Source organism: Amblyomma mixtum, chromosome 3 (genome assembly GCF_055824585.1).
Source record: "Amblyomma mixtum isolate Tamu chromosome 3, ASM5582458v1, whole genome shotgun sequence".
Classification (NCBI taxonomy): domain Eukaryota; kingdom Metazoa; phylum Arthropoda; class Arachnida; order Ixodida; family Ixodidae; genus Amblyomma; species Amblyomma mixtum.
In genome coordinates, this window is record NC_143014.1 from 80,054,927 (window position 1) to 80,079,792 (window position 24,866).

Genomic DNA, 24,866 nt, shown 5'->3' on the forward strand with positions numbered 1-24,866 from the left:
CTCTATGGCTGCACTTGCATGGATGCGAACTCCCATAGGGTTCAGATAGTTCCCAGGGGGAGGTCCTTTTTTGTAAACACTTCTGCAATCAACAAGCAGATGCCCACTCAAACCATATATACTTAATAGTCACCAAGCATGTACAGAAGACAATACTAGTTTTTCACTTTCAATCCTCACTAAATGCATTGAATGCCATCAGCCTGCGTCACATAGAACGAAGCTACCAACACCTTTCATATCTCCACCAGAATTAGCTCTTGACAGAAACAGCAAAAGGACTCGGAAACAAAGCAAACTGCTAAATATACTCAGAGGTAAACACACTATATAAAACTTTTGATTAAAAATCCATCAACTGTACTAATGCAGCTCAGCAGCTGATAGTACAGATGCAGTGTGATTTCACATTCATGCTTAGCCAGCAGCAACTGTGCTCAACTTTCACCTGCTAGAACCATTCCACTGCAAGTAAAATAAGGGAAGGGAGGGGAAAGGGTGGCAGTCCCAGCAAGCAGAAATTCTTGCTGGAAGCCTTAAAAGTTAGAATAGGCAAGAAGCACACAATCAAGCTTTACACTAGGTGGTTAAATTCCTCTTTACTATCGTGCAGCTCTCCTCAGCAGGAAGCCACTAGGCTAAGTCATCCTGCAGACCAATGCACAACTTGCACGGCCTGGCAGTCATGTGGACATGCCAGAAGGCAGCCAAACCAAACAGCAGCACAGAAAGCCAGCTGCTCAGAAATGGATGGCTCATGCCTTGACTTCTTTCTTTTTCTCCTCAGGTTTCTTATCCTTGGGCTCATCTTTCTTTGCAGATTCCTTCTTCTCAGCATCACGGTTAGTGATCTTGTTGTTGATGAGGTTATGCAGGGCCACAACAGAGCGCACCAAAGATGCCAGGTACACAACCAACATCTGGTCATTCGTCTTGATGTAGAGAGACTTGACAAAATCTTGGAGGCCTACATTAGGCAGCAAGTTGAAGATGTCCTGCAGCTGGTAGATGATTGTGTGGTTGACTGGCAGTGTGCCCATGACCACCTGCAAAGGCCCACAAAGCAATGGTCACCCACCAGATAAACAGCACTCACATTACTTACCTGCTCCAGATAATCCCGTATGTGATGCACCTGTCCCTGCAGTCCCTTCAGGCCCATCAACTGGTTGGTTATTCTCTGTGAGAGTGTGCCCAGAGTGGTGTCCTTGATGTCCCTGCATGCAAACAAAGCCACCAGTGGTGTGCCTAGGCCCAAAACATACAGCCATGTGCACTAAGCTCATGCAAGCACTCACCGAAGAAGGTGCTCGACTCCAACCTCCTCAGCTTCTTCTGCTCCTATTTCACTGGGGACATGCTCGAATGTCTTGGTGGTGGGTGTGCCATCCTGCAAGCACAGATGGAGACTGCTGAGTCTCTAGTGCAAGCTGGACTACAAGGCCAGTTGTGAAAGCAACTACTCACGTCATGCACTTCTTCAACAGCTATGTATGCTTCTGTGGGCAGGCCAATGGACAGCAGCTGAGCATCGATGATGACAAGCACCTGCAAAGGAAGAAAAGAACTGCTGCCTGAGTCTTGATGCACATTTAACAAATCATTGCACTTGCCGCCACTGCAACTGAAAACTAAAAAGCAGGCGTGCCACATACTTCAGCACTGAACAGTAAGCAGCTAAATCCTAATTTTTTTTTTCTTGCCAAAGCTACAGTAGTAGTTTAACGCTACACCGAAATCTTTGCACACAGGTGTTCTTGCATATTAAAAAGAGCAATGGATAAAACACTAATGCTGGCGAGTGTGACATACATGATACAAGCAAGCTCGCACTAAATCTGGCTGTGAGTCAAAGGCAAAAAAAAAAATCTGGCTGTCACATGTCCGTCACACTGAGACAAGACCTTAAAGGTGCACTAAAGAGGAATCTGAACTCTCCTTTTTACTGCGGCAACTCGATCTACACGTTCCGAGCATCCTTAGAAACTTCGAATTATTGTCCTCTGCGGCTGATTTCCCTAATTTAAATCGGATTAAACGTCCTGACCCGCAACTTTTTTTTTTAACTCACCGCTGACGGTAGGAGGAGCCAACCAACCTTTCAGCCAGTCCCGTAGCGGCTTGCCGCACTACCATCGATGGAGTGATACGTAGCAACCAGCGAAAGCAAAAAGTCCATGCTTATTTTTATTTCCGAGGGCCTAATTCGCAGCTATGTTGTCTCTGACTGGATCTATTTATCCACGGAAACCCAAAAATCAAAATAAAAGCAAAAGCGAAGCCACCACGCGATTGCCTGAAAAGCATTCGACGCGTTAGTAGATTCCTCTTACCTTCAGCGGTGAGTTAAAAAAAGGCAGGAGCTGGGACGTTTAATCCAATTTAAATTACGAAAATCAGCTGCACAGAACAATAATTCGAAGTTTCTGTTTCCAAGAATGTTTGGAATGTGTAGATCGAGTTCCCGCGGTAAAAAGACGAGTTCAGATTCCTCTTTAGTGCACCTTTAAAATGGACATTCCCGTTTGGTAATTCAACAGTTTCCTGGATCACATACAGCAAAATTAGAATGATTATGCAGCAAGGCACATAACTAAAACATGAGATATGAAATAATCTACTGATAAACTTTTCAGATTGCCAATGCCAAGAATTTGTTTCATTTAGGTAAATACAGTTGACCACATTTTTTGCAATCAAGACAATGCAGCATGTAGACCACTACCATGTTATCATCCTGGATAAAAGATGCTTATATCATTCACCTGAAATGTTTAGCAAGTATTCAAGTACTGTACTTTCCAGTATATGTCTTTTTTTTTCCCCGAATTTTTCATCCGTGCAACTTGTATATGGTGAAAAATGCCGTGCCACGGCACGGAATTTTTTCGCTAAGCCTAATAACTATGTTTGAAAACAAAATACAAGTGTAAAATGGAGAGAGAAAAAAAAAGGTTATTCTTTTGAGGAGGTGTAGGACATGCTTGTGGAGCAGAAGTTCATCTGCTAAGTGCACCTCAAGCATGGTGGCTGGCTGCATTGCGCCACAGCGCTGTGGTTGTGTGCCAGTACACACCACCTATAGCAGGGAAGTGCGTCATGTTTCAGTTGGTGCCAATGATGTCAAAAGCTCAACTAAGCTGAAAATTAAGCATTGCAGAAGACTCAGCAGGTGTATGATAATAAAACCACAAATCACTTTTGCATGCACTATTATGTTGCAGTGGCACTGCACGGTGACACGCGTTAGATTGGGCTGTAAAAAGACAAAAATAAAAGTGGCCAGTCCGCACTGCCAATTGGCACAACGGGCTACTGCATGGAAACAATAGAATTTCAACCAAAAATCCCAGACTTGCATGCCAGCCTGCGCATATGCAGCCTTTGGCAGCCCTTTCACTTTCTGCAAAGTGCCAATGCTGCTTAAAAACAGATGAGCCTTAGATAGCATGCACTTTTTACAAGACACACTGTGTCAATTGCAGTTTCCATTCTTTGGCCTATACCTCCAAGACCCTTTGCCACATTTAGAGAATTTCACTACTTGCAAGAGGAAAACTACTCACAGATGTGCTGCAGTACCTTCGCACCAGCTCATTGATAGGAATGTCACTAGGGTGCAGGTTTGGGCCCGTGTGGTACCAACCAACAATGCGTTCTCGTGCTACAAAGAAAACATGCGGAAGTAGTCATACCACAACATCTTTAGTGACAAGGTACACAAGCGTCACCTAAGTGTCATCAATTGCTGGAAGCAGTTACTAGAAAATATCTACATGTCGAATGCGGACATAAACGCACTTACAGCACAAGTAAGGCTTCCATCTTTGATTGATCACGAATTTATCTCTAGATTATTCCGACTAATGTGTGCCTGTTGACAGACATGCACACACACACACACACAAAAAGCAGCAACAAGGCTACCGGCAAACACTTACCATTCACTTTCTTAAACATGGAATACATGTTTTCGAGGTAGTCGTGATCCAAAAACCATACAGTCTTGTCTTTTTCATCTTCGTCGAATGGAACTGCATAAAGAAAACAGCAACGCCATGACTGAACGATCTCACCCATATCAAATGACTGTATTCCGCACTACTGCACCACGGCTGGCATAACAAAACGTCACGCCACTCGCAGCGGGTCTGTCAGGAGACCTCCTGCTCGCGGAACAGCTTGGAAAGCCACCAGACAAAGCGAACTTCTGATGCAGTCACAGGCATTACACGCAATTTTGCGCAAACAACTGACACTCAACTTTGTGCAAACAACTCGGATGACTTTTGCAGTAACAGGCGACACACGCGGTTGGTGTGTGCTATACCTACTCTGGAAACAAACCAAAAAAAAAAGGAAGAATTCTGTCGCATGCGTGAAATATGCACCAGAAGTGAGCGGTACATTGTAAGTAGTGACAAAGCAGTTTTATTACGCTAACGACGGTGCTACCAGCAACAGAACAGATATTGTAAGGTTGATGACTCAAATTAACAGTACAATACAGTTCGAGGTACTCGTAGTAATCAACTACTTACCAGCAAAGCTGTTAGAAACGTCCAAAACACCTTTTTCTTTCCACGAGCCCAGTAAGATGCCGACTACTCTATCTTGGTGCCCGGTCTTTCCCATGCGATTAAAATGATCTACGACGCTCAGCAGCACCAGTGGATGAACGACAACCTTCGAGACTGGATGATCTGTGCCAGTCATGATTCCGGGCGTAAATTTCTGTCGGAAACTACCACTGACAAGGTGCAAATTTTCAGCGACAGAAGCACAGCCGCGAGGCACTTTCTACGCCACCTGCATTCGTTGATGCACTAAGCAGTAAGTGCTAGGCCTGACTTTGCAAAAAAAAAAAATTTTTAGCAAATAAAAGTAACGTGAAGCCAAATTTTTAAATTTGCTAAATTATTTTAAGTATAAGTAATAACTAATCAAGTGAGAATAATTAAAATGTAATTTAAAAATTGAAATATTTAGTAGCGCATGCTATGGTAACCATTACAAGCGTGAGAAAAGAAAAGAGAGGTGCAATCCTAGTCTCTTAGGGACCGGTATGTCGGCGGCAGGGTTTGCGGTCGGTGGTCAATGGAGTGTTGCTTGTTTTATGTAATCGTTCGAGACTTCGTTGCTCTTTACCACTAACTGTTCGTCATGGAGACTTTAAAGGTAAACTAGAAGGCCTGCGCGCTCCAGTACAAAAAGCCAACTGTCTGCAGCCCTTTTGTAGTGAAAGGCGCTAACGTTTGTATCTCCAGGGTTCGAGCTAGGAGCGGCGGTAATCGGCACACTGAGCCGCGTTTACGACTGCGGGCTTGATCGCTTTCAAGCACGTGGTTTTTGTCTTGCCTTCGCACGGCTGCGAAACGCTTTCGAGTCCCGTTCCATTTTTCCGTGTCCATTTCCTTCGAATGTTTAGTACATTTTGCCCCCTAGGGTTACATCAGTGGTCGTTCTCAGTGTTGTGTACTCGCTATTTGTAATTCAGCATTCGGGTGGAGTACTGACATTTTTGTCGTTTGTCGCTTTTCTATGCAGCATTTCGAAGAGCGGGTGAAGATGTCAACCAGCATGTATGCTGTGTTCAAACAAACTCACCCGCCGACCGGCGTCGAGCATTCCGTGTACTGCAACTTCTACAACCTGCGGGAAAGGTGTCTCGTCATTGCTGGTTCATCGGTCTTGAAAGTGTTTCGTCTTGTACCTGAAAGCGATGTGAGCTCTTTTCCGTACTATTGTACCTAAAAGCGATGTGAGATCTTTTCCGTACTATGCTGGCCAACCATATCCGTTTAACGGGCGACGTGGATTTCAACACCAACTTTCTTTGATGACATTGTTTTGGCATGTTAGCAATGCTTTCAAACTGAAGTGCACAGAATTTTAGAAAAGATATCAGAAGAACGTTTTTTTTGTACAATTTTTTTCCCTCTTCTACACGTTGTGAAAGGCCTGCGGACTGGTGGTGGTGGAAAACTTTTATTTGAAAGCCTAAAAAATCAAAACAAAATTATGCAGCAGGACTGTGGGCGGCCTTCAGGCTGCCGGTTGTGGCATTCAGGCCATGCCTAGTCGCGACGCCCTCTGCCCAGGTCACCAGCCGAAGTTGGAGATTTGGCTCGGTGCTGGACAAAGCAGCCTCCTGCAGAGATTGCCGAGATGGCACGGTTGCAGAGTTGGGCTGGCTGCTCGGCCTAGCCTGGATCCATGCTAGTGGACGGAGCCGCAGCAATGAACTCTCTCAAGACCGGAAGCCAAAGACCCTTTATTTCCGCCAGCGTCTATATTTATATGGCTGAACGAGCACCCTCTAGATATCTTCCTCCTTGACATACTGACCCCCATCACGCACATGACACTTCTCACTGTCCTGTAGCATCACAAGTTCAGTCTGCGAGGTGTCCTGACACGTCGACCAGATCGTGTAGTGCGCTCAGGTGGTGACGAAGAAGAGGGGAGAGCATCCAGTGCTTTATTGGCGAAGGCTGTAGCGTCTCACGATGAGGTGAGGGACCGTGCAACCCTCGAGGTGGTGTAGAAGCAGGGCTGCTGTCATGTGCACTCGTCAGAGTCACCAGCGTGCTTGAACTCTGAGGTTCAGTGCTTGTGCCCGAGGACGCCCCTGATGCAGCTTGTGTTTGAGTAGACAAGGTCGAGTGGCCGTTGTCATTCCACACAAGCTCTGTCGACTATGGAACAGAAATTTCATCGACAAAAGGCATCAAATGAATCCTGTTGCGGACTAAAACCTTAGTTGGAGTCTCCATCACATAGGAGTGCGGTCGGACTGCGGGACTAAGTACCACTGCAGGAGTTTTTACATCTCTGACCCAAACACGTTCCCCAGCTTCTAGATCTCTCTGACGACTGACTGCATGTCTTTTGTCGTAATGCTTCTTCTGAAGCTGGCGTGCCAGCCGATCCTTGCAGTGGAAAGTCGTAGATGACGGCCGTTTGAGTCTCAACTGGCACTTAGCTATTGCCAACCTTGTCCTCAATCTTCTACCTAACAACCGCTGCGCTGTTCTGTACCCAGTGGCACGCGGAGTATTAGGATAGGCCAACAATCCCAGAAATGGATCTGAAGACTTGGTGAAGATGTCTTGATGGTGCGAACCATTCACTCACCTTCACCGCTTGATTGCGGGTAATTAGGGCTTGAAGTTCTATGTTTGAAGCCATACTGACCCGCTAAGGAGGAAAACAGCTTTATATTTGAATAGAGCAATAGAATAAGAGCAAGTGCTCTTAGAAAACAGCTTTGAAGCGAACTGGGGTCCATTGTCGCTTCCTACTAGCTGCGGGATGCCGAACCGAGCAAAGATGCTTTTGGTGGCATTCATAACGTCAACAGAAGTAGTATTCTTCAGGTGAATGACCTGGATATCTTGAGTAATAGTGAACTACCAACAGATAATCATGACCTCTGTGCTTGAACAAATCTATGCCAACCTCCTCCCATGGCATCAAAGGAGTTTTTGTTACCATAAGTAGGTCCTGACGAGGGATTTGTGTTGAAGCACATTGTCGGCACTCGAGTACCTTGTCACGGATCTGTTGAGGCGTGCCAAACCACCAAACAGCTTCTTGCGCCCATTGACGCTTTCTATTTATACCCTGGTGACCCTCGTGGAGAAGTTCTAATGTCACTTTTTGGAGAGAGGCAGGGATGACAAGTCTATGGTCCTTGAAGAGAATAGCATCTATGAGGAACAAATCACCTCTATACTCCCAATACTTTTTCATATATTGTGGAAGCCTTTCCTTACGCAGCCAACCGTGAGTACAGTGTTGAGCTAAAAGAGTACATTCTCCATCCTGTTGTTGATGGCTGCGAACGTCATCAAGACTGATTAGACGAGTTTCAGTAGTGGCTGAAATATGCTGCTGTAAGAATTTTTCGACCACATCCACTTGGGGAGGTGGAGCTACTGGAGTGCGAGACAGCATGTCTGCAGTAGCAAGCTGCTTACCAGGAACATAAACAACTCTGAACTGATATCTCATCAGTTTGATACGGAACCTCTGAATCCTAGGAGGCATCATGTCAAGATCTGATTTCCCTAGAAGAGTTACTAGAGGCTGATGATCCATTTCCACCATAAATGAGATACCACGAATGAACTGGTCAAATCGGTAAATTGCTCATGTCACTACTATAGCCTCTTTTTCGGTCTGGCTGTAGTGTTTTTCTGTCTCTGACAGAGCACGAGATGCAAATGCTACAGGACATAGCTCGCCAGTAGGCTGTTCTTGTAAAAGAACTGTGCCAATGCCAAAAGAACTGGCATCACATGACAGAGTTGTGTTTTAGCTTGGATGATACTTAGCTACACACAGTGAAGACGTGAGCATTGACTTGACCTTGTTGAAAGTTGACTCTTGCATAGGACCCCAGTACTAGTCGTTATGCTTAATTAGGAGTTCTCTAATTGGTGCTGTAGCCTGTGACAAATTTGGAAGGAAGCTACCAATGGGATTCACCATACCAAGAAATCGGCGAACACTATGAACATCTGTCGGAGGTGGTAAAGAACGGATAGCTTCAAGCTTGTCAGGACTTGAGAAATACCGTTTTCACTCACAACTACGCCTAGGAATTCTATTCGCCTTTGTCCAAACAACATTTGTTTTTGTTAAGCTCTACACCTGCTTTGCTTAGACGATCCAGAACTTCAGATAACTTCTGGTCGTGTTCTTCTTTATCTTTCCCAAAAACCAGAATGTCATCAATCATGTTGACAGCATTATACCCCTGCCACATGACAAATTTAATGTCATTCTCATCGAATGACATTTGTTCGACTTAATGTCATTTTTTCTGCGCGCTGCTACAAGGCAAAAACTAATGTCATTTGCAAATGATGCGATTGTGATGGAAAGAGAGTACAGCATACAAAAATTTCGATGTATGCTTCAATACGTTGCAGAAAGTATTGCTTTGCTAATGGGAACCGATTTTAAAATCATATTCCTCATTTCAATAATGTGTTGATCACTGTTACACCACGAGTCTAAGCCAGGCCAAAGCTCAGCCAGCGGCGGCAGGCAAATGGCGGACGTCATTTTGTGAAATACTCTCTATGGTGAAATTAGGCAGTATTAGCTGTGCGTCCGCAAAAGCTTTGCGCATGCTACGGGCGCACTGCCGCCTGTCCTCGCAACAGTTTTAGTTGGGAGCGCGATGGGTGGGAGTGACTAGCGTAGTGCGCGAGAAGCATAACATAGTGTGGCGCCATCTAGATGACAGCAAGTCAAACCTCCTGAACTGTGTGCCGAAGAAACGTTTTTCGCTTTTATTAATAGCAGTAGTGAATGCATTCGAAGGCTTTGTTTTTTTGAAATGTAAATCAATTGGATGAAATGAAAATGTAGATTCTAGTGCAAAGTTGGAGAAATACTTCGCCCGGGGTCATTACTATGACGACAGTGTACGCCGTACGTAGTTAAGCCTAGCATCAAGAAATTCTCAAATTTACCTAAAAAGCGATTAATATTTCACGCCTATATTGTTACCGAGGGATGAGAATGCACAAAATAAAAGCGAATACAACCTTTTAGAGCGTCGCCATGTTGTGAATGTAAACCACGCAAGGCTGGTAGCGAGAGTGAGTTTTATTTTTTTTTCAATTCTATTTGGCATTTTTATATACATAAATGAACGACCGCACAATCATACGGACGCGGAAATATTACAGTGCTTGTGACGCTTTTGTAATCATTTTTTTCAGTGCATATTCTCACCAAGTTTCTGGTTTCGAGGTAGCACATTAGCTCGGAGATCGCTGGATAATGAGTTCTGTAAACTCATTCGATACCTAATGTCGTTTTCATCTAATGACATTATATTTTCTCGTGTGGCAGCAAAATAATGTCATTTTGAACAAACGTCATTCGATGGGAATGAATGACATTAAATTTGCCGTGTGGCAGGGGTATTAGATTGGCCTTCCAAGATTCTAGCCATTTCTCTTTGGAAGAATTCTGGAGCAGATGTTATTCCAAATGGTAAACGACAGCAGCAGTAACGACCAAAAGGCGTGATGAATGTAGTGAATTCCTGACAATCTTCTGAAAGACAGATTTGATGAAATCCAGCAGTGGCGTCCAGCTTTGAGAAAACTTTGGCATCACCTAATTGTCCTAGGACCCATTCAACCGTAGGTAAAACGTGCCTTTCCCTGAGAACCTCATTGTTAAGTTTGGTCAGATCCACACAGAGGTGGTGTCCACCTGAAACTTTAGGAACCACCACCAAGCCAGCACACCATGCCGTAGGCTTGTCAATACGCCTAATAACTCCCAGTCTTTCAGGCGAGTCAAGTTCATCTTTAACCACGTTATGGAGGGGCAGGGGAATCCTACATGGAACACTCAGAGCAAAAGGTACAGCATTCGGTTATAATCGGATAGTGTACTCCGCACCAAAAGTCCCTAAGCCTTCAAAAATTTCCTGCGTCGGCAACTGATGATGAGAATGAGAAGGAGGAGCCTGACTTACTTGCGAACGTGCCAGTGCATCAACGAAATGAACAACTCCAAGAGCTGTGATGGCTGGGTAACCCAGAAGTGGCGTTGGCTGCGATGGCAGGACGCAAGTTCTCTGCTGCGAAGTGCGACCCTTCCATGCGAGAGTAGCTGAAAATTGACCAGTAACCCCCAGCTGCCGGTTGTGTGGCCCGGTGAGGCGACTCTCTGGCGTGTCCAGTCGCAACGGAATGCCTGGAAAGGTGTCGGGAACAACAGTCACTTCTGCACCAGAGTCCACTTTAAATTGAAGAGGAAGTCCGTTGACCTTGACACACATGAACTTGGCGTTCTCTGTTTTCTCCTTCTTGATAGGATGCACAGAAACGGAGTGCGAGTGTCTTGCAGATGAGCGTTGCTTGGTGACACAGACGCTGTCAAAATGATCTTTCTTTTGCAGAACCTGCATACAGTGTTCCGCGCAGGGCAGGCATCACGTGCATGAGCTTCGCGTCCGCAGAAGTTGCAGGGTTTCTCCGAAGCATTTCGACGAGCGTCTCTTAGAATCAGTTTGCGATGCGCGGTGGCGTCCACATGCACAGGCAAAGTACCATCGTGCGCTCGTTCCTTGCTTTCCTTCTGCACGTCCTCACTCATACAGGCGGGCATGTAAAAGCACCTTCTCGAGAGTCAAATCTGGCGTTCGACAAAGCTGTTCTGAAAGCTTGGTATCGAACAGGCCAACAGCGAAGCAGTCACGAACCAGCCTGTCATCGACGTTGGAAGAGCCATAGTTACATTTCTTCACCATCGAACGCAGGGCGGAATAGAACGTGTCCACGCTCTCGGATTGTTGTTGTACGCACTTATGGAAGTGAAAACTTTCATGAACTTCATTCACTGGATGAATGAAGTGGGTCGTGAAGCGTTGCTTAACATTGGCATACGACGCGCGTTCCAACTCGGTGAGCCCAAGTGAAGAGAGGATACGGCGTGCTTGAACACCCATACAATAGAGAAGTGTACGACTTCTTACTTCATCCGTTGCTGAAGATGCACCCGTGGCGACAGCAAAATCTTCGAATTGCTCCACTCACGATGACCAGGAGGCCGGGTCATCGAAGTCTAACGCTGGTGGCAGCGCTAGGCCAGACAAACCAGCGAACCGAGGTTGCGTTTAAGTCGAAGGCGACGGAGCAGCTGCACAAGCCTCGGCGCCCATGGTGCTACAGACGGTCATGAGGTAGCTTGAGGATTTCAAAATATCAGAATCCGAGGACTTCTGACATCATGTAGGAATCTTTTCCACATCCGATCTCACTTCTGACACCATGCAGAGATTGCCGAGATGGCACGGTTGCAGAGTTGGGCTGGCTGCTAGGCCTAGCCTGGACTCATGCTAGCGGACAAAGCCGCAGCAATGAACTCTCTCAAGACCGTAAGCCAAAGACCCTTTATTTCCGCCAGCATCTATATTTATAGGGCTGAACAAGTGCCCTCTACACCTCCCACTGCTGTGGACTGTTTAGGTACCAAGAGGCAGGGGGCAAGTGTGCTGGGCAGGAGAATAGGATATGAGCGTAGTCGGCTCTTGGGCTGTCTCATAGACGGCAGGCTGGCAAGTACGCTTCGAGGTGGAGGAGGGCAAGACGTGCGGGGGTGAGAAAGGTGTGGGCCTTAAGGTGGCGCCACAAGCGTTGGTGGTGCTGGGAAAGGAATTTGTGCGGAGGGGGCAAAATGAGACGAGAGAGGCGGTAGTTTAAAGTAATATCGGTACGTGAGGAGCGTGTGGCATGTATCCGTTCCCGGCGGGGCGGGCTTGCTCGGTCAGTTGAATCGCGAGTGATATAATTAGCCGCCTCGTTGCCAGGATGGGCCACGTGAGCGGGCACCCAGATGATTTGGATGGGGCGAGAGGGAATGGCGTCTGAACGTAAGATGCCGATGGCCAGTGGTGCCACCCGTCCAACTGCGTTGTTGTAGACCGCAGGCTTGGAGTCACTGAAAGTGTATTCCGCGGAGGTCTGCGTAGTGGCAAGGGCAATAGCTGCCTCCTTGGCATCTACAGAGGTCGAAGTGTAGACAGGCAGTAAGAGTGGGTTGGAGAGAGTTGTCAGTGACTGCAAGGGTGTGGGCTGGGTAGTGGCTGTACTAGGCGGCATCTGCATAAGCCACGGCAGGTTTCCGTCTGTGCTCACGCCAGAGCGCGGAGGCTCGCACAGCTCTGCAGGAGGTGTGGTGTTCAGGATGCATATTCTTAGGGAGGGGATGAACGGTTAAGAGGGAGGAGATGTGGGAAGTGGTGGGCAGTGAGGTGGGAAGGGGGATAAGAAGGGAGAGCTTAATGTTGGAGAAAAGTGCCCAACCCGGGCGGTTGCGTAAACACCTTTCACGGTCTTTGTGACTCGCTTTGTGTGTCACTTGCCGATTCAACGATAGCTACTCTGCCTTGGCACATTAGGCTTCATGTTGAACTTTGGCCCCTTCTTTTACACATCGGTTACCTTGGGAGGTAGTTCGTTGTCGGCCAGTATTGAAACTGCACATCCATAACCTTTTTCCTTCGGCCTGCCTTTCGGAGGATACAGTGATAGGCATTGCCACCAAAACTCTACCACCTGGGAAGTCATGCGCCGATAGACCCCTAGCGTCTTCGCCTATCCACTTGGGGTCCGTCCGGTAGGCGATCACTCGCAGCCAGTCATTCAGAAGCCTGATTGGCGCCATAGCTCGGATCTCAATACCGTGAAGATGCGCTTCGAATGGCCAACAGACAGCAGCCAGTCATTCAGAAGCCTGATTGGCGCCATAGCTCGGATCTCAATACCGTGAAGATGCGCTTCGAATGGCCAACAGACAGCAAAACGTGCCCAAACATAGTTACGAACCCTATCGGCACTAGACTCCTCTTAAGCAGTGGCCAAAAAATTTTGCACGCCAGGTTGCAGAAACAATGGTGCTTTTCAAAGTAGAAACATCGCAGTCTGATGGAGAAACACAAAATAAAGGGCCCACTGCAGAAGAAACAAGATTTAAGAGTGCATGTGGTTGGGCGAGTCGGTCGTACATACTTATGCAAGGGAAACGCACAAAAAAAAAATTGGCTGTGGTTTGACCAATGGCCATCCCGAGTAGAATTGCGGAAGCAACGGCACGGCAATCGCAGCGGAGGCGGCACCTCTGAGTCACCCGTGCAGCGGAGGAGTCGGCGGCAGCAGCTCCGCGCTGCTCTGACGTCACTCGCTCCTCGTGCATGCACAGTTGGGGCTCTCCAGGGCTCCGCGAAATCGCTCACACCTAGCGTAGTGTTGCTTCCACAACAAAAAGACACGCACGAGAAGAGCGCAAGGACGGGCGCATACTTGCGACTGACTTTATTCAGAAAAAAAACACATATATACCTTTATGTATACCAAATCATTGCCTAAAGCGCACATGCCAGCAACCTTTTTTCTTTTTTATACAGTTTGATTGATACGTCACTTACGCAGTTATCACGTTTACCCTCAATAAAAAACACCTCTGCGAGGTCACGTGCCGTCTGGTCATGGGCTGCGGCCCAAGATTTTGGTTCTAGCCAGCAAAATTTATTCTTCTGAAATTTTGAAAACTTGGCACACAAACTCTTTTGCTAACTATGGAGGCTTTTTCCAAAAAAAAGAATTGAGCTGTAACCACTAATGTTTAATGCTGCATTTTACACAAATCAATATAAAATTCACTGACAGATCTTTCGTGGATAAGGAAATATTGTGCAAACTGCAGGAAAGCAAAGGACCACAAGAAATTGGGGTGGCAATTAAAAAGAAAAATGTGTTTTTGATGTTTTGGTATTCTGTCCATCTGTTGTACCCTACATAAATATTCATTAGGATTAAAAAACATGGTGTGCCGTCGCGGTGGCTCAGTGGTTATGGTGCTAGGCTGCTTACCCGAAAGACGCGGGTTCGATCCCGGCCGCAGCGGTTGAATTTCTTTGGAGGAGAAATTCTAGAGGCCCGTGTGCTGTGCGATGTCAGTGCACGTTAAAGAACCCCAGGTGGTCGAAATATCCGGAGCCCTTCACTACGGCGTATAGCCTCAGTTGCTTTGGGACGTTAAACCCCATAAACCAAACTAAACCAAACTAAAAAACATGGCACATAATATTACTGGTGTAGTATATGCAGCACCTCAAGAGAGCTTCTTTTAATGCACATTGCTGTTGTCTACTTTGGTTATGAATAATTTATTAATCTTGCTAGGCCACTTAGCAAATTTTATAGGACGTTTCTGATTGCAGTAGAGTTTGCTTTGTTGTTTTCAAACTTTAGTTGTTTTTTTTTCTGAAATTTTGGGAACTTGGCTCACAGAAAGCTACTTTGCTAAGATCAGAGTTTTCATCTCAGAAAAGAAAAAATGAACTCCAACTAGTTTACTCAGCATTCTATACAATCTTATCTACTAAATGGGGTGAAAGTAAATGGTATATCTTTGACAACCACGGAAATATTTTTGCCCAAAATTTAAGGGGGGGGGGGGGGGGGGGGGGACGCTGTGATGTTCAAATGGCAGAAATCTCATAAAAAGTCGAATTTTCGAAAAAAGCAGACTGAATCGACAAGGCCCTTTCAATCATACCGACCCTAAAATATGTTTTGTGACCGTGGGTAGCAAAAAAAAATAAAAGGCTGAAACCTTTGTGGAAATGGCCGATTCCCAAGTACGATACGTGTGCTTCTGCCCTGCTGCTCTTGAAAAGTTTGGTTTCACTGGAAAGCTTGTTCCACAGGAGTTCTCCTCCCTTTAGAGCCACGTGTCTATGATAAAAAATTAGTGCAAAAACAATTAAAATGTGGCAGCCTTTATCCACTGCTATGAATTCCATGAAAGCCACTGCCATGAATGGCCATGAACTGCTTTTGCAACTTCAGTGTCAGTTTTCTCAAAAGTATTTTTTAAACTGACTGCTCTGCTTGCAGAAAGCGCAGCACGGTAATGGCTTGACGGATTTTCATGTGGTTTGTTGCGTTGTATTTCGCAATAAATTCTTTATGCCGGGATGTTCCTACATTTTTGAATTGCTTTATTTTTTTACTCTGCAACTACTTTAATGTGACATTAATGAGTACATTATTATATAAGCATGGATATAATGTTCTTTATAGAAAAAATCAGGTTGATAAATATATTTGGAGAATGTCACTGCATGAACCATTCCTTTGGCTAAAGGGTAAGAACGACTGTAGGCTCCTACCATGTTTTATTGTGATGCCAGGCTTTCTGTAAGTTTGGTATAGCAGTGAAGCACATAAAAGACTTATAATGTCGAAACTACTAAAGATATATGAATAAAAATGTGTATTTAATCATTTAGTGTCCTTCCCAATAAGTGTGACAAATTTCGTTGCTCTACACCAAAAATTAAAAATTTTTGTCTCCAAAATCCTTGTTCCCCTTTAAATAAGCACAGAACAATAAAAATTTTGCATGACAGTTAAAAAAAATACGTTTTTGTTTTTATATTCTTCCCAGGTATTCTTCATTATATGTATATTCATTAGCCGGAACAAAGAAAGAAGAGCCGATGCTTTAAAACAGCAATGTGCATAAAAGTCAATCTTTTTGGAGACCATTGGGCTCAGTAGAGTTCAATAGGACTCTTGTGTCCTAATTGCTTCAAGTGCCGGCAAATGGACAATGTCCCTATGTACAATATTTTTTGCGCGTGGAATTCTACCAGACTATCCAACAAGCCATTCAATGTGTTTTTTTATTCCGCTAATAGGCCCCCTTGGTGATCTGTATTTTTACAAGCATGGGTGTAGATTCTGATGAGGCCCATCTGGGGAGGAATAAAAAATTAAATATTGTTGAGCTCTTGTGCCTTTTCCACAAGTCAGCTGCCTCGTAATACTTCTTTGATTTTAAATTTAATATAAGGTGTCTAATACACCCAAAGGGCTGAGTTAAGTATACATATGGCTTCCCTCATAGCCTCAGTCGCTTTGGGCTGTTAAACCCCCATAAACTATAAACCATCTTCTTTTATTGAAACATTCATTCAGTTGTAGCAAAAAAAGTTGGTGTGCCAAGTTTGTGAAATTTCAGATAGAATAAAGTTCAGAACTCTAAAGATAACTGTGTGCACTCTACAGCAGAATAAAGTTCAGAACTCTAAAGATAACTGTGTGCACTCTACAGCAGTCATGGATTTGCTGTATAAATTTTCAGGCATTTCCTAGTATTATGTTTTCAGTTATTCACAATCAAAGTTGGCAATAACAGTGCTCATAAACACGGAAGTGCACCTCTTCATGATCAAAGATTGTTATTGCTTTGAAATATTTTTTTCTGGCAATGGCCAATTCCTTCTTCGCAGTCATCAGGCACTGACATATAAAAATATTATGTAAATTCACAATGCCGACCAGCCATCCACTACATGATCTTACCTAAATTGCGCTTAACACATGAGATGTGTGTGAATGTCAAGGAACTTGCCAGTTAACTGAGTTTTAATTGCAAACAAGGTGCCTTGATCTGTAGCCTGTAAAAATGAGGAGCATAGGTCAAATTTTGCTGTTCTTATAGACCAGATTTCTTATTTTTCAGTATGCTGAACAGAAGCACAGAGTCAAGTTGGAACACATGCATACGTTTAATTTGTTTGGCAATGTGATATGTTTGGAAGCTGTCCGCTTGTCTACTGCACGAGACACTCTGCTGCTGTGCTTCCGAGACGCCAAGGTAGGAGAGTAGTTTCTTATTTTTTTTTTTCTTCAGCACATACACCGTTCTAATGAAAATCTGTTCACAATGCCACAAACGCTTATTTTTGTGCCAATACAAAAAGTACTTGAATGCTTGTCAGCTACATAAGATTGAGCTTATATCCTCTGGGTTACTTTTCTGACCCTTTCCATTCAACCATTGAAGCTAAGCACGTTACTGAACATGTGCCTCAGATGTGGCTTCAGAATGGCTGTTGCTTCTCTAACAAAGGCCTTGAAAGGATCCGATTGGCACAAGGTGTTATCTATTCCAGATTGTTTGGTATTCTACCTTAAAAGAGAGATTAGGTGTATATTTTGGTGTGCAGTTAATTTTGTTGATTTAGATGTGTTTTGTATAGCTAAACTACCTAGTGCATGTTTTATGATGGTTGGCAGAAAAGGCAGAGCAAACATATCAGGTGCCAACATCCTTTTACTAAAGGTTGGTTGGTGGAAAGGCATTGGCATGGCTCTTGTTTGTCATAGGTATGGCTACTGGAGTGAGACTTCAGCCCAATCTCCAGTTGTGTCTGCATTCCAACGTTAATGATATAATTTCTTGCAGATGTTCGTGCAGTTCGTGCATCAATGCAGTTTGGTGTTGTTTGGTTGCAGAAGTAATTTTCAGGCTGATATCGGGTCACTGCTGTGTTTTGCGACATCCATTTGCCAGTTGTTCAGAGTGCATACTTTCTCCTAATAAATTTCTTATCTTTTGCAGTTTACTGGGGTAAGTATTTAAGTTCAAGTGTATGTACAGGTGTGGCCAAAATATTACGGAGCATGCTTCGGCATTTGAACTTTTCTCAAACGTTTCGCCTAAGCGTGCTTCATAATATTATGTTTGTGACTGTACATGTAGCACTTGTAATTTGTTATACGTTACGCTGTGCCGAACAGCATGCTTCTTTACAGTTTTTGTGTTTTAGAGAAGTGTTAAGGGGTCTATTGGGGGCCGCATGCTCTGTGCCATACGATGAATGTATGTCATTGTGTTGAAAGAAACGACACTTGGCTTGCAGTGTTTGTTGAACGCATGTGAATGATAGATACATCACGTGGTATTCTAAAATTGGTTTTACCTGTAACAACAGACTCAGAGCTAGCCTGTGTAGAGCAGTACGTTATTGCATTCGAAAAACTTTTTCATGCATACCCATTACATTCTATAATGTGAAAAAAAGTTGATGTGATTTCTTCATTGGCTAATTGCATTAATTTCTGGGGAATTAAGGAATATGTATAATTTGTAATGCATTGAACTTTCCTTTAATGAATTTCGTGGAGATGATTTAATGTTACAACAAAAAGAAATCTGATTGACGTACTGATTTTACTCTTTGAAAGTGGAGTGTCTCAGAAGTAACTAGCAGTGATCTTATCGATATGCTGTTTCGCAAAAGCTGCCCATTTATTTTTGCAGAAGAACCCTGACTGGTGGTTTGTGTTATAACAATATGTATAATATAATAATAATGTGTTTATGTATAATAACAATACATTTTTTTGTGAAACAGCATCCTTCAAAGCTTACGCACGTCATCGGCTCTGACAGGTGCTGTTGTGCAGGGCTTTGCATTAGCCGTGACCACCTCTACCTCTTCCCAGTTTGAGCGCACAGGAGTTTGAGCATTTTGTCTCCACCAAAATATAACCACTCTGCCTTGGCAGTGAACTGCATTTACCTCTGTGCTGTTGTATTAGGATGTTTTGATGGAGCGGTGCATGTCCCAAGCAGGCACAGTTAGGACAGTGAGACCTCGTTCATTTGAACTTCAAGGGAGTGGAAAAAACCTCCGAATTATTCGAATGTCGCATTATCAAATGGCCCCACAAAACTGGCAGAGAAACTGTTCGTGTGAAAACGAAATTTATTTGGTGGGAACTTGTACAGTTGTTGTCTCCTTTTAAGACGAAACTATGCGACAATAGTGATTTCTCGCAGTTCTGTCAAATGTTTTATTTGTGCATGCTATATGAAATGTCAGAAGCAGAACTCCTTCACAGTGGTAAGGGTCTCCACAGCTTCTTTCAGTGTGCGACATGGTAACGCAGGAGTTCCTTCACATGTGGCGTCGCTTGTGAGGAGGCTTCACCGCACAGTGAACAGCGTGGGATGAGCGCAGCATCCAAATAAATGAGCTTACGACTTCATTAACTTGCATGGGTGTTTGACGGGACTCTGGCGGCAATCCAAATGAATGGGGGCCGAATTAATAATGTTTTGCTGTAGTGATACTGTAATATCCCTTGCTCTCTTTGCTATTCATTTGTTGGAGTTGTTTACATCAAAGCTTATACACTAACTGTTGCATCACTTTTGGAGATAGGTATTCACACTTGTTCTAGTTGACCCACATTTAGTTTTTGTCTCAATTTAGCACAGTGGTGAGATTTGGCTGTGAGTTCGATTTATTATTGTTTTTTTTTGTGGTACTTTCTTGTTTTGGTCAGAATATATGTAAGCATACCATCATCAACTAGAGGGCGTAGCCACCAAGGTATGGTCATGGAGTGCAAAGAGAGATCGTGCCATTTTTAAGGTGTATTCAGTGGTCTATTGAAAGAGCCGAATTTTAACCTCCTAGAGAGGAAATGTCTCCAGTTGCTTGATTCTGCTCTTTTGGGTTGGCATCACCGTGACAACTTAAAGGGGCTCTGAAAGGGGCTCTGAATAAAGTTATGGTAGGCCTGGGAAGTTAAAGCACATAGCTTCACGAATATTGTCCAGCAAGAATTTTTTTATTCGATTTGTAGAAGCTGATTTATCTGTAGTCAAAACTTGAATTTCAGTGTCTTCGTGCCTACCCTCTCCTCTCGTCGCTTTTTGTGCGCTGGCAGGTTGGCACTCCTCCGGCGACCCCACTGCCGGGGTTGGAGCTTCCTGACCTGCCGGAGCTACGCAGCTTACTGGCCACGGCCACGGTAGCTTCCTGATGTCTGAAAGAATTTAACCAATAGCCATCTTCCATCTTGTATATGCAGGTGCGAGCGACGGACGAGGGTGCGAGCATGAAAATGTCGCCAGAACGGGCTCACAAACTTTCACACGTGATTGTGGGGTCTTTGCTGCATTTAGAAAATTATTATTTGGCTCAGGTGTTCATGACAACACAGTGCAGGGATAGTGCACGTTCATGTGCTCTCGTCGGAAGCTGTTTCATAGCCCCTTTAAGCAGGAAGGAAATGCAGGAAGTTCACATTAGCATTCGAGTGTATTGCATGGTTCATTGCAGTGCTCAGTACAGGTCGACTACTTGCTGAAAGTGTCTGTGAGCAGAAGAATCATGGTTCACCTAATTGTCTATTTGCTTTTTTTTTTTTTTTTTCAGCTTTCTTTGGTTGAATATGATCCAAGCACACATGACTTGAAAACTGTTTGTATAAAGACATTTGAAAAAGAAGAGTTCAAGGTTGGTGCTTTTTACCAGGGTCAAGTACTTTTAGTACGAATGGTGTACTTTAGGTTACTGCCACTCCATGTGCTTACAGATTTGCCAATGCCTGCTGTCATAATTTCATTATAATTTATGTTAGTATGCTCAGAAAAAGTTTGCTTGGAACTGTGCAATTGTTAGCAGTGTATATGCATGAGATTTCTGGCATACATGCTAGGGTCGGTCAGAAGAATTGTTCTTGGTATTTGCATTTTTTTGTTGGAATAAATTGGTAGTTTTGCAGGGCAGGCAAAGGGGATCACACAAAATTAATGCACTGGTGGGAAATTAGCGCCTTACCTTGATGACTAACGGGAGAATCAACTTCAGCCAAAAGTTGTTACAGATGTTATTACAACTAGAGCTCAAATGGAGTAATAGATGGAGTCTCCTAATCTAGTTAGTATTTTCTTGACCCAAATTTGTGCAGAATTGTCTTTGACAGCGGTGAATCTCCTCAACTCTATGCTGGTGACAGTTTGGCCTTAATATAACTGACAGATGACAAAGTAGCCTTATTTGCTTCTTAGCGTTTGTAGGTTTCAATAGATGGGAGTGCAGCTTTCGACCATTATGAACATTCCAGCAAAGTACCTTTTTAATATGGCAAATTTTTGTCACTTTTTGCCTCAAACTCGAAACTTGTTTCTCAACACATATCTTTCTTCTTGCCTTTATTTCCTTCCTTGCTATTTTCCTTTTATTGCCTTCATTTGCTTAAGCATTACTGCTTTCAAAGCAACTTGAGGTTGTTTTATGCTATTTTTAGGTAACATTTTAATCATCCATGCTGGCACAGTCTTGTTAGTAACTGCCTTCGTCCTAAGGCATTTAGAGCCGTTTAGCCTAATCTCTGAGGACATAGCTCATTCTTAGAGCCTTTTGTTTCTGAGTAAAACCAGTTTATAGCAGATTCTTGCATCCCAAGCAGGTGTCTCAAATATTGCGTTAAACCTGATTTCCTCCTGAAAATGCACCACCTAGAGAGCGCACGAGGGCAATTGAATGAGGGACTCGTTAAGATATACGTACCGTATTTGCTTGCGTAATTTGCACCCGCGCATAAGTTGCAGGCCCCCAACTTTTTACCAGGGTTTTTAAAAAAAGACTTTTACTATCATATTTTGCGCTGCTTGCTGCACAAGCACATTAGCATGCACACAAGTGCGTGCTGGGCAGGCTTAAGAAGATCGGCACGGCTGCATCACCATGTGCGCATGTGCGCATGTGAAACGTGAGTGAGGGGTGTCAAAGAAAGTCTGTAATTTGTTTGTAAATTGCTTTCAGTTAGAAAAAGTCAGTTGCGCGTTTTTTACCTGGCTCGCTCGTGCCGGCGATTGCTGTCCTGCACAAGCGGCAGCGAGAGCAAACTTCCGGCAACCTCTTAAGCATGCATCGCACCAGAATACAAAAGTTCCGAACCGTTAGCTATTCTGTTCGCCACTACTGAGCCGAGCTGCTTGCGAAGGCACCCTTTTTATCGCCTTGTCTCTCCATTTGCCCCTGACTGCTGGCTTTGCGATTGCATCGTTCCATGTTTATTGCTTTGAGCTGCGGATGCGCCGTCGTGCCATCACGCGGGAAACTACATGCCGTATGTCTGGGACGGGGGCAAGCGGGGGGGTAAATTGCGGGGTTGACTTATACGCGGCAATGTACCGTATGCTTTTGATGAACAGTAGCACGTGGCGCGCCCAAAAAGAAAATGTTCAGCATCGTTAATCCTCGCTCTGAATGGGCACCACACGTACTTCGCGGGCGTGCAGGCGCTGGCGGGACGCACCATAGAGTCAGAACACAGCACTGCTGGCGGTGTGTGTAAACAAGAGAAGGTTAGGCGGGGGACTCAACACTGACGTGCCAGGCATCCTGAAAGTAAAGGAGGCAATGGCTGTACATCCGCCAGCTACGCAGCACCCACTTTTTTGTGTATGCTGCTGTGAGCACTTCTTTTGTGTGTATGCTGCTGTGAGCACTTCAGTACCCACACTGCTCAGCTACTCAAGCCTGCTGTGCAGTTTTTTATTGGGTTCGTTTCTAGCCAGCAATAAAAATTCGTTAGTGTGGCAGATTTATGGTTATTTTGAAGCTGTAACTACATGGTTGTGTATGGACACGAAGTTATGAAAACTAAAGTACCTTGCTAAATCAAGGATTACATTACATTCAAGTTCATTTGATCGAGGTTTAACTGTAGTCACACAATTAGCAAGTATTCATAAACATATTCTATTAATATTTGATTTGGGGCTACTACTGTTCAATTATTTGATTCGGTTTTTTAGCAACTCTATTTGAATTTGAGTCGGCAGTGAAATTGCACGTATTCGATTGTTTTGAAAAAGTACTATTTGCAAATCCCCATTCATAAGTAGCAACAAGCCGTAGTGGTATGTGAGATGCATGAAGTTTATTATATTAGTGTCTAAATCATGACCATCTACAATTTAGAGTACTTACTTTTTTTTCTGTGTTATGAGTGGTGTAATAGCAACCATCCCTGAAGGTGAATTCAAGGAGTGGACTGAATAGCTGATTTGAAACATAGACCAACCATCTCATAGGCCCACCGCGGTGGCTCAATGGTTACGGCGCTTGGCTGCTGACCTGAAAGACGTGGGTTTGATCCTGACCACGGCGGCCAAATTTCGATGGAGGCGAAATTCTAGAGGCCCATATACTGCGCGATATCAGTGCACATTAAAGAATCCTGGGTGATCGAAATTTCCGGAGCCCTTCACTACGGCGTCGCTCATAGCCTAAGTCACTTCGGGACATTAAATCCCAATAAACCAAACCAAACCATCTCATGGCTTGATGTCAGTGATTTGTGGTAATCATTATGTGTTCGTTGTTGATGTGTGCTAAAGCAGGCAGTGGTTTTCTCATTGATTTTCATGGGAAACGAGTGCTGATTAAGAAAAAAAAGTGCTTTGTTTGGCAACGAAGGTGCTTTTTTTTTTGGCAACTGTTGTATTCATGAGTTTTTCACAAAAATTTCGTGTTTCCTAGTCAGGCATGGTGTTTCTTGTAGCCCTGATTAGACTAGGTCTGCTCCGTCTTCTTTGTGGCCTGCTCTTATCTGTTATGTGGATGCATTGACATGTGTGTAGTCTGCAAACATGACGTCACTAATCAGTTATTAGGCTTTGAGGGAATGGTTTCAACAAGCTGCTGAATAATCAAAATATGTTGCATTTTTTAGGAATGTACAGATGTTATAGAAGGTTCATTTTCTGTTCTGGATGAGTGCTGGCTTTAGTGAAGTAATGAAGGTAAACTGCTTGTATTGCTCTTGATGAGCTCAGTGATGTGATTGCTGTGCCAATTGTGCCAAACTGTGCCAAACTGGGAAGTCTGCTGCATACTGTTTCATTTTGACAAAAAAAAACGAGTAATCTGCGCCAAACCTGCATCAAAGGTCCATATTTGCTAAAGCCAAAAGGCACTTTTGACTGCTCCAAAAGCTGCTCCAAACCGATTTCGGCCTATTGCATCACTTTAAAACTGCTTTGTTTTGTTTCCTGCAGGCTGGCTATGTGCAGACCGCACAGCTACCCATGATTCGTGTAGACCCATGTAATCGCTGCGCAGCCATGTTGGTCTACAGCCGCACAGTAGCAGTTATTCCTTTTCGGAAGGATGCAGCTACTGAAGAAGTGGACTCAGGCATTGCCTTTGGAAAGTATGCGTTCAGAGCTTGTGCAGATGTGTAATTATCCAGCGTAGTGTTTATTTTTTATTTGTATTTTATTTGCATATGTAATTTCTGTTCTTTGCCACTTAAAAGGCATGAGAGAGTGGGGATGCTTTCTTTTTCCATGGTGGTACTGACAGTTACTGATGCTGCAGCTTTTTCATGCACAAATTGTTATATGAGAAAGACTCTAATGGACCTAAATTTCATATTTTGTTTTGGTATAACATCTGAATTTTGAGGCTGCTTACATTCCACTCTGCTGGGGTGCTTGGATGGGGGATAGCATTCTTTAGTTTATTGTGGCTACTATAATTTAATTCCAGCTTGTTAAGCATGCGCCACAGAAGGCTTGTCCACTGACTGATTACAAATGCAGAATACACTATCAGAGGAGAGAAACTGGTGCTTTAGCTTTCTGTTATCTCTCATGGACACTTTTGCAAATGTTGAAGCGTTTTGTGATGTGTGTTAAGAATTGCCATTTTCGTACTGTGGCTC

The 24,866-nt window shown here is 44.1% G+C and overlaps 2 protein-coding genes across 2 annotated transcripts in view; one reads left to right on the forward strand and one right to left on the reverse strand.

Annotated features, from left to right (window-relative positions):
* Positions 1-579: 579 nt before the first annotated feature.
* On the reverse strand, positions 580-4,823 carry Rpn8 (regulatory particle non-ATPase 8). Its single transcript, XM_089579876.1, has 7 exons — positions 4,542-4,823; positions 3,942-4,034; positions 3,567-3,664; positions 1,468-1,548; positions 1,299-1,390; positions 1,106-1,217; positions 580-1,046 (listed from the first exon to the last, which is right to left on the reverse strand). The coding sequence occupies exons 1-7, from the start codon at positions 4,714-4,716 to the stop codon at positions 756-758; spliced, it is 942 nt and encodes a 313-aa protein (XP_089436002.1). The 5' UTR covers positions 4,717-4,823; the 3' UTR covers positions 580-755.
* Positions 4,824-5,056: 233 nt separating this feature from the next.
* The window catches only part of Cpsf160 (cleavage and polyadenylation specificity factor subunit 1), an 89,499-nt gene continuing 69,689 nt past the window's right edge, over positions 5,057-24,866 (forward strand). Inside the window, exons 1-5 of the mRNA XM_089579877.1 lie at positions 5,057-5,178; positions 5,548-5,724; positions 17,071-17,205; positions 20,564-20,644; positions 24,199-24,353. Of these exons, the coding sequence (XP_089436003.1) occupies positions 5,164-5,178; positions 5,548-5,724; positions 17,071-17,205; positions 20,564-20,644; positions 24,199-24,353 (563 nt within the window). The 5' untranslated portion in view covers positions 5,057-5,163. The remainder of the gene's footprint in view (positions 5,179-5,547; positions 5,725-17,070; positions 17,206-20,563; positions 20,645-24,198; positions 24,354-24,866) is intronic.

Excerpts from the sequence above, each read along its gene's own strand:
- Rpn8 (XM_089579876.1), bottom strand. The coding sequence starts at position 4,716 with ATGACTGGCACAGATCATCCAGTCTCGAAGGTTGTCGTTCATCCACTG. Across the intron at positions 1,549-3,566 it reads GAAGGTACTGCAGCACATCT|GTGCTTGTCATCATCGATGC; the intron begins GTGAGTAGTTTT and ends CTTCCTTTGCAG. Across the intron at positions 1,391-1,467 it reads CTGTTGAAGAAGTGCATGAC|GATGGCACACCCACCACCAA; the intron begins GTGAGTAGTTGC and ends CTGTGCTTGCAG.